Source organism: Phaethon lepturus, unplaced genomic scaffold (assembly GCF_000687285.1).
Source record: "Phaethon lepturus isolate BGI_N335 unplaced genomic scaffold, ASM68728v1 scaffold7790, whole genome shotgun sequence".
NCBI classification, from domain to species: Eukaryota; Metazoa; Chordata; class Aves; order Phaethontiformes; family Phaethontidae; genus Phaethon; species Phaethon lepturus.
The window spans coordinates 5,940-15,910 of record NW_010514037.1 but is presented as its reverse complement, the minus strand read 5'-3'; the positions used below and the strand labels follow the sequence as shown (position 1 = coordinate 15,910).

At 41.4% G+C, this 9,971-nt stretch overlaps 1 protein-coding gene across 1 annotated transcript in view; it reads right to left on the bottom strand.

The window, feature by feature from the left end:
* Positions 1-5,859: 5,859 nt before the first annotated feature.
* FAM162A (family with sequence similarity 162, member A) overlaps positions 5,860-9,971 on the bottom strand; it is a 9,275-nt gene continuing 5,163 nt past the window's right edge. Inside the window, exons 3-4 of the mRNA XM_010291857.1 lie at positions 7,713-7,821; positions 5,860-5,955 (exon numbers count right to left, since the gene is read on the bottom strand). Of these exons, the coding sequence (XP_010290159.1) occupies positions 5,860-5,955; positions 7,713-7,821 (205 nt within the window). The remainder of the gene's footprint in view (positions 5,956-7,712; positions 7,822-9,971) is intronic.

Sequence of the window (9,971 nt, the reverse complement as noted above, 5' to 3'; positions counted from 1 at the left end):
GCTAACTCATAGGTCTCAATTTAATTTTAAATTATGCTTAATTGAGTGTATTTCTATCAGGATCTTCCAGCAACCAGTTCTTGGCCTTGCTTTACTTAGTCTTATTAATGTGTTGAAAAGGAACAAAATCTGCTTCTGATGAAGGCTGCAAATTATAGCAGTACAGAAGGGAGATCAGGTTTGTGAATTATGAAAGGAACAGCTTACTGATACAGACTGATCAGAATTACTTGGTAAACCAAGGCAAGTAAACTATTTGCATTTTAATAGAGTCTAATGTGTAGTGTAATGTTACCCACCTAATAAATAACGTTCAGGCCATAGGTGAAGGACTCTGTTTTGGAGGAAAAGTGCCTCTGAAAGAGTATGAGGATCATTATACATTATCGCTTGAACACTGCTTCCTAACATGATTCTGTGTGGCTTGTGTAATGCTCATAGATACAAAAAGAAATCTTTAGTAGAAATGGGAAACTGATATTACCTTTATATAGGAATTGGTGAAACCTTTTTTACAGGAACACTCTCAATGTTGCTATGCACAGCAAAAAGGGATGCTAAAAAACTGGGAACAGCAATGACTCTTAAAAGGTTGAAAGTTCCATTCAGATGAGAAACAAGGCACTTTTTACCCTCAAGAGTAACTATTAGATTGACATCAGAGCAACAAAGGTTATGTCCCCTGCCAGACACATTGAAACCAGTACTCTGCTTTCCTGAAGGATGTGCTGCTGCTCAAACAGGAACTAGCTCAGAGAACATCTCTTATCTTCCACATTTGTGAAGGTCACACTGTGTTTTGAATGGTATGTTCTTGTTTTGTGTGTAAGTTAGAGGCAGTGTGGTCTTGTGTGTAGAGGCTAGGTGAGGGAGCTGTTGGGGTTCTTGGGTTCGTCTCTTAGTTCTGCCACGCAGCTTGTAGTGCCAGAAAAGTGATCTTATTTATTTTCTTTTGCCCTTATCCTGAAAATGGAAATGAATGCATTTTTTTCTCTCTGCTTGTGGAGATCCAATCCAAACACCTTCCAAAAGCTCCACAAGCTGGTAAGGAGAAAAGACTCATGAGAACAGAATCTCTGAGTTGTTCCTGCAGCAGCAGTTGAACTGTGCATTAGAGAAAGGAAGATGTGGGACTACCTGGAATTGTTATCTAGCCATCCTGTAATGCCTTTTAAGTGTTGGGTTATTTGTTGAGGCAGCAAACAGGAGCCATCATTCTTTCTGTTGGTGAAGTTCCCAGTGGGACATGGCAGGCAGGGTCACTCTCTTGGATTCATGAGGGTACAACAGACGATGGGGCAGAAGGTTACTGAAAGCTCAATAATTAAGCCAGGACCAGTGCTTGGGGCTCCTGGGAAGACACCGCACACGCAAACAATCCTTTGAGGCAAACTGCCTAGAGACTTCAGCCAGTTCTTAAATTCCTGCATTGGTTCCTTGATGCTAACCAGCTACTGGTGGTCGAAGTCCCTTCACTTAGTCTTAAGGGAAGAGAGGAAGGCACTGACCCCAGAAAACCTACGTGTTCTTGAACCTGCATTTTTATAGCTATCAGCACTGAGACTGTTAAGAACCAAGTCCCACCACACAGTCCTAAATGTGACAATGCTACTGGTGATGCACGTCTGTGCTTCCCTGAGGATTTACAGAACAGCTGTTTCACTTCTGTGCCAGCTTTAAAAAATTCCCACATCTTCCAGTATGGTTTCTCTGCTTCTGGGATCGGCACAACACATCATTAGTAATTCCCCATGCCAATTTTAGCTAGTAGACATGAAGATCTTTCTTCAGATGCCCGAATCTTTGTAGGAAAATAGAACCTTTTTTGTGTACTGCTATGGCCATGTCTGTAGGGCTCATGCATGCTCTTTTAAGTTGTTCAAGTTGTCAGATTGATCATTGCACTGGGAAGCATTTGTTGCCTCTGGAACAGGTACAACAATATAGCATATGGTATAGAATTGATAATTTGACTTTTTGGAATAAATGTGAATGGTGTTGCCAGACCAAGCCAAAGGGGAGAAAGAAAATGAAATACTGTGTAAGGGCTTAGTATGTTCTTCTCCATCAGGCACTGTTACAAGGTTGTATGCTAAAGCTATGAGCTAATAATGTGATCTGAGGTGTTACTAAGAAGTTCTCCAGTTGTCTAGACTGGCTGCTTAGGCCAGAAACATGTGCTGTTTTTATAAATATTGTCTGTGTTTAGAAATGCTGTCTTGGAAGCCATCACATGAGGAAAGAGGTGCCCCTCTGAGAAAGATACTTAATCATTTTTCTAGGACCCAGCTTCTTGCAAGTTTTCTCCCAAAACTCTTGGGAGTGAGCTGGAGATGGCACAAAGTCCAATGGCTTTTATTTGAGACTGGAACTGACATGGAAGCTGAAAGAAAACACGAATGTGTACAGTGATGCACAGGTTTTATGGTAGATCCTGAAATGGCTATACCATAAAAGTGGAGATACCAGAGTGATAGAAGGAAAGGATATATGACTTCATGGACCTTCTGTCAAACCACCGGACCAGAGTTCAATTTTTGAGGAAACACCATAAAGCTTATAGAAATTTAAGTAAAATGAAAAACTGGTGACAGCTGCTGCTTTGGGTTGTTGCTTTCTAATTGGTATTTTACATATTTTTATTGGAAATACTTTACCAGCTGGATGAATTCAAATAGTTTTATTTCCTAAACTAGATGAGGTACCTGCCAGTTCTTTTCACAGAGTGCCCTTGGAGGTGCTTATTGAAAGAGGGATACTTCTGAGAGATGCGTGGTTTTAAGGTCGCCATCACAAAGTATAAATCAAATCACAAACTTCTCTTCATGGTAACCTGAAATACTGTCAAAAGTGCATGTTCTCCTTTTTGGTCTCATCTAATCCATACATGAGCACAGGCACACAATTTGGGAGGATTCTTTTCTGTACCCACCTGTGTGGCAAAGAACCAGAGGTGTTGTAGAAGGTTTGTTCACATACCTGCAGTGGAACTAAGCATGACTTGCATTCAGTGCTAAATGAGTGGACAAATCTGTGGAAGCCTGCTCTGCTTGACTGATGGCAATAATTGCCTTACAGAGAATCTGATGACAGGTCATGGCATCACCTGATGGATATAACTTTTATGGTGGAAATGACTGCACAGCTTGTTTGATTGGTTACATCTTGTCAATATGAGTGGTACTCGGAAATGCAATTCATGGAAAGGTGTCTGCAGCAATTATTTTCTAGCTCTAGAGTAAAGGACAAAGTACCACAGAGGACTGCACTAGATCTTACTGCTTCTCTTTATCCAGGTATAAAGACAAGATTTACCTTCCATTTTTAGGGCTTTTAATTGTTTTCAGCAATAGCACTCATTTTTAGTAGTACAAAAAAAAAAAAAAGAGGAAAAAGTTTTATAAAAAAATCATCTGCCACCTCCTATTAGGAAGTTCACAAACTAATTCTGTCAAACACATATGTCTCTTCTGTTTGTGGTGTCCTCTGCCAGTTAGCAGGCAGTCCAGGGAAGTAACGCGGTTTCAAACAGTCCTGACAGTCCCAATCTACATTTCCTTCTGAATGAACTGAAAGGAGGAGGAAAAATACTGGTCTCCAGTTGCTGCAGGTTCTTCAGCATGAACAGAATGCGACTCTTCTGGGATGAATGCCAGAAACAGGACTGCTGGGAGTTGCTCTTTGCAGGTATTACTGGGTGTGCTGCTTCTAAAACTTGAGGCAGATGATCTTCAAGTAAGTGGGCTAGTATCACGAAAGCATAGATGATGATTTAAAGGGGTAAAAATGCAAATAAATCCAAATGAAGTTTGGAAAAACGAGCTCAGCAGCAGAGAGCAGAAATGCCTGACTGACTTTCTCATCATGCGCCTGTTATCTGTAAATCTGATAGCATAAGTTGAAGCTGTTGCTCAGTACTCCTCAAAATGTTCATCTGTTCCCTTAGCTTGGACATTCTCTCATCTCACTACCAGCTCTGGTGGAAAAACCATTTGGTTTTTAGTGCACTACACCATTAGACCATTAGCGCAACACACTAATTCTCTGGAATGCCATTTCAGTATCCTCCCCCTTCTCTTTTTATCAAAGGCAGGCAGTTCTTTACAAAGAGTAATCCTTCACTTAAATGCAGCCAGAATACATTGGACCTTGAACAAGTAAGCAGACTTTCTAATAACTTACGATAATTTTTATTATATTAATGCAGGCGATACAATTATTCCTAACTCAGTGACTCTCCTAATAATTCTCTCTTACACAAAGAGGAATGTACAGAATATTTTAGGCAGCCTGTAACAATATAGAATACATATAGCACTATTCTTCCTGAAGGGAGCTGAAATAGTCAATGATAGTGGATGACTGCCCAGCAAAGGTATTTTGTTTGTACAAGTATGGATGTACAAGTGGAAACCTAATGGGCTGTCCTTTGCGTCCCAGTTATTTTCTCAAGTGATAACTGGCTGGATGGCCAGGCCCAGAGAGTTGTGGTGAATGGAGTTAAATCCAGTTGTTGGCCAGTCACAAGCGGTGTTCCCCAGGGCTCAGTATTGGGGCCAGTTCTGTTTAATGTCTATCAGTGATCTGGATGAGGGGATCAAGTGCTCCCTCACTAAGTTTGCAGATGACACCAAACTGGGCAGGAGTATTGATCTGCTCGAGGGTAGGAGGGCTCTGTGGAGATCTGTACAGGCTGGATCAATGGGCTGAGATCAGTTGTATGAGGCCAAGTGCCAGGTCCTGCACTTGGGTCACAACAACCCCATGCAACGCTACAGGCTTGGGGAAGAGTGGCTGGAGAGCTGCCCAGCGGAAAAGGACCTGGGAGTGTTGGTTGATACCTGGCTGAATATGAGCCAGCAGTGTGCCCAGGTGGCCAAGGCGGCCAATAGCATCCTGGCTTGTATCAGAAACAGTGTGGCCAGCAGGACTAGGGAAGTGATGGTCCCCCTGTGTACTTGGCACTGGTGAGGCCGCACCATGAATACTGTGACTGACGAGCTGTGTTCAGTTTTGGGCCCCTCACTATAAAAAAGACATTGAGGTGCTGAAGCACGTCCGAAGAAGGGCAATGAAGCTGGTGAAGGATCTAGAGAACAAGTCTTATGAGAAGCAGCTGAGGGAACTGGGGTTGTTTAGTCTGGAGAAAAGGAGGCTGAGGGGAGACCTTGTCGCTCTACAACTACCTGGAAGGAGGTTGTAGCAAGGTGGGTGTCAATCTCTTTTTCCTAAGTAGCAAGCGACAAGACAAAAGGGAATGGCCTTAAGTTGCACCAGCGAATGTTTAGATTGGATATTGGGAAAAATATCTTCACCAAAGGTTATCAAGCATTGGAACAGGCTGCCTACAGAAGTGGATGAGTCACCATCCTTGGAGGTATTTAGAAGATATGTAGATGTGGTGCTTAGGGACATGGTTTAGTGGTAGACTTGGCAGTGTTAGGTTAATGGTTGGACTCAATGATCTTAAAGTTGTCTTTTCCAACCTAAGTTATTATAAGTAAGAGTATAAACCTTTGTAAAGGAGATTGGTACCATGAATGCAGGTACAGCTCCTGCAGTCTTTTAAAAGATCCTAGTCTTGTGCGTAGCACATGTGGGAAACAACTATTCTGTCTGTCCAGTTTACTCACTTGCTCTGTGCCACTAAGGAAGAAGAGAGTTTGGAGGAAAGGGGAGGTTGTTAGGAAAAGAAAATAGGTATTTCTGGTTTTAATGGTTGCAGGATAATGTATTCATTCTTTCTTGAACATGACAGTACAGAACTAACATGCAGGAAAGGTGTGACTATATCCTCCTTCCAATGCTGAAAAGGACTCGGGTTTTCTTGCCCAGTCCTTGGTCTCTTCATTTCCTCCTCTAAGGTTTAGCAGATGTACTCTGAGTAGCTTCCTCCTTCCATTGAGCTTTCTTCTCCAAGTTCATGCTTGTAAGAGATTCATGCCTTTTTACAGCCTACAACATAATGACAAAGCAAGAGCAGAAAGTATCACCTAAAGGACCACCAAGATGAAACTTGAATCAATAGTTTACAAAGTATCTGGCCTATCCTTACCAAGGCACAGCTCTGTCAGCTTTTAATGGCAGAAAGGGAGATGGTTAAAATAAAATATCCAGAGACTTATTTTAGCGTAAACTCATTAGTTCTCTGGGAATAAATTAAACCCTTTTGTTAAGGCACTAAAAGATACATTCTGTGCTTCTGGTCGGTATTTAATACTAACCTCTCATCTTCAGAAGGCATAGGTACTTGAAACAAATCAGAAGTTAAACATAATAGATTCCAGCTGCTGTGAAAACAAGGGTCCCAAAGCAGCTGTCCTCTTTCCAGTGTTTGCATTCATACTACTCCAATGTAAGAAGAAAATGTTCTGGGAATTGTCAGTGTTTGATCTCTTCTGCTAAAGCCAGGGAAAAACCTTTCCAGTGTTTTGTTTCAGTGTGAGTGCTGCATTCTTTTCATTTTGATAGGGGAATGCTGACAAGTAGAAACGTCACCTGACACTTCAGTAATTCACAGTGTTGGAGTTGAGACTATTACTAATTTTAAGGTTTCTCTAGAACACTTAGTAGTCTATAGAAACAAGATATGAACATTGTCATCAGAACTGCTTCAGAGAAAGGCTGCATACAAATAACGTTCTACCTGTGTAGATGCTTTTAAGCTCGATGTTTTCTGCTTCCAGTCATCCTTAAAAGAATATAGTGGACTGTGTTTCTGTTACCACTGTGCTTTTTATCAAAAGCAACATGACAATAAGCTGCACAGATGATATTCACATTCCTTGACTTTAAGACTAATGCGGCTGAGAGGCTTTAGCTTGGCTTCAGGACACAAAAAGCACTCCTTGCTTCTTTACAGAAATACCACAAAGTTTATAGTTCACCAACTAGGTTAAAAACCACCTAAAATTAAGGCATGACTAACCTTTGCTGCACTTGGAATCTTAAACTTTACACTTACCCTCTTCATACGATGCAAATTAAATCATAGACCAAGTTCTGCCATATGCTGAACTTCTTCGGTATCTTGCCAAATTCTATGCAAGTGAAGGATACTCAGCACATAGAGGACTTGAGAGCTTTTTTATAAAATAGGTTTTCAATTCCACAAACAATAATAATTTGGGAAAGGTTGTTCCATCCACACTAAAGGAAAACTATTTTCTAATGCAATTAAAGAGTACAGAACTATTATTGACCATGTCCTTGTTGTTTAAAGAGACTTCTGAGAATTCTGAAGTCTGTTTTGTGGAGAAACATACTAATTTGCTATTTCCATTATATTGATTCTGTGAGCGTTGCAGTGTGTAGAGAGGCATTTGTAATAGGTCCATACAGTGATTTGTATGGACCCCATGGCCCAAGGAGCAGAAGGTGCTCTTTCCTTTCAAACTCCCTCAGCCCGTCACCAAAATTAAGGAGTTAAAACAGCGCAAGCTAAAAGTACTGCACTGAGATAGACAGACTATTTTTTTTTTTCCTTTTAAAGGAAGCATATGAAGTCTAACCATGACACCACACTTCTGACTTGGGAGTTAATCAATGAGAGTAATTTCTGGGGAACTAGGAGGACTTATTTTTAATTTTCGCTCAGTGATAAAATGATAAGGAAAAAACCCAAAACAAAACAGTACTAACAATCCATAGGAGGAACTGAGGAGTTTATGTGACGATTGATTTCCATTCACCAGCCAAAAATCTGTGCTTACCTGCTTCCCTTTAATCACCATGACTATGCATCCCAATATTGTCAAGGCAATCATTACATAGCTGAACTTCACACGCAGTTTGGTCTTTGCTGCTCTGATTGTTTCAATCCTCAAGAAATAATAATAAAAGAACAGACTCATTATCAGAGACCCAAATAAATTATTTGGCCAATTGTTTGATTTCTCCTGGCATGCATCTATGTACATGTAATCTTGTATAATGCTAACCGTACCCGGCTCTTTTCACAAAAAGGCTTTACAAGGATGGGAAAGGCTGATCCTCAGCTACTTGGGAGATTCGTGGTCACAAAGGAGTTCCTCTCAAAGTTGGAAACAAACCCAACACTTTCAACTTTCAGTTATTTGGTAAGAGACAATACTGCCTTTCTAGACTACTTGACTGCAATGCAAAGGAGGAAAGCTGCAGTATTTAAGTATGTACGTTCACTATTGGGAGGACAGGAAAACGAGAGGGATGCTTTTACTTACATGATGTTTTTCTTAATGTTAGCTGCTTCTGCACTCACTACTACGTTCTAGTATCTGCAAAGCCAGTGAGTACCCCGTCTATATTAGAACCACAGTGTGTTTAACACTGTAAAACATGCATTTTCCCTCAATAGAAAAAATAATAAAATACATAATGTTTAACAGTTGGGAGTTTCTTGAGCAGAGGGAAGCATTACCATAGCTTAGCAATTATTTCTGCCTGAACTTCATAATGGTTTCATTTATGGTGAAGTCTGTTTTCCAGCAAGAAGGCTTCCTCTGCTACAGGATTTGATAATGCTATAGATGACACACACTGGCTGCTGAATGTAATACTCCTCAGAAATTCTAAATAGGACTTCGTAAAAGACCAGTGGTTACCAATTCCCTCTTTTTAGAGTAGTCTTCAGGTAATCTGTTTTCCTAAGAATAAGGAAGCACTGAGGATTGGAAGCTTTCCAACATCAGCTTTGGACAAAAGATGCCTTTAAATCTTTTTTTTTTTTTATATTTTAGGGGCTTATCTAGCCCCTAAATACTAGAAAAGCATCAGCATCATGTGATGAAACAATAAATGCAAACTAGGTAATTATACCCCAAAACTAACAAGGATAGTGGATTTAATGGAACTGGGGAATCATCACTGTACACCAACATGAGTGAACATGGAATCTTTTACCACATTTTGACCGTTATACTTGGAGGAAAAAAAGTAACAAAGGATCCATGATAGTATAACATGATAAATCACCAGTAGCTATACCACTCCTTTGGGAAACTGTTGTCTAGTCTACTATTATCTTTTAAAAACCAGAAATCTTTCACAAGAAGAGTATCAGTTATTAATGCCTTCCAGCTGTACATGTGACGAGTTCAGAAAGTCATTATTTTAAGCTGGGTTAAACTCTGAAGATCCTTCTACCCAAATGACATCTCAGTTACAGGAAATTTAGTTTGTATTAGAGATACCAATGCAAGAAGGGCTAATGAAAATAATGCTTTTATAGAATCACAGAATCATAGAATGGTTGGGTTGGAAGGGACCTTTAAAGGTCATCTAGTCCAACCTCCCTGCAACGAGCAGGGACATCTTCAACTAGATCAGGTTGCTCAGAGCCCTGTCCAACCTGATCTTGAACACTTTGAAAGATGGGGCATCCACAACTTCTCTGGGAAACCTGGTCCAGTGTATCACCACCCTCATAGTAAAAAATTGCTTCCTTATATCCAGTCTAAACCTACCCTCTTTAAGTTTAAAACCATTACCCCTTGTCCTATTGCAACAGGCCCTGCTAAAAAGTCTGTCTCCATCTCTCTTACAAGCCCCCTTTAAGTACTGGATGGCTGCAAGAAGGTCTCCCTGGAGCACTCTCTGCTCCAGGCTGAACAACCCCAACTCTCTCAGCCTGTCCCCATAGGAGAGGGGTTCCATCCCTCTGATCATTTTTGGGGCCCTCCTCTGGACCTGCTCCAACAGGTCCATGTCTCTCCTGTGCTGAGGGCTCCAGAGCTGGGCGCAGGACTCCAGGTGGGGTCTCACCAGAGCGGAGCAAAGGGGCAGAGTCACCTGCCTCAACCTGCTGGCCATGCTTCTTTTGGAACGGCCCAGGCTACAGTTGGCCTTCTGGGCTGTGAGCGCACATTGCCAGCTCACGTCCAGCTTTTCCTCCACCAGGACCCCCAAGTCCCCCTCGGCAGGGCTGCTCTTGATCCCTTCATCCCCCAGCCTGTACTGATATCGGAGGCTGCCCCCACCCACGGGCAGGACCC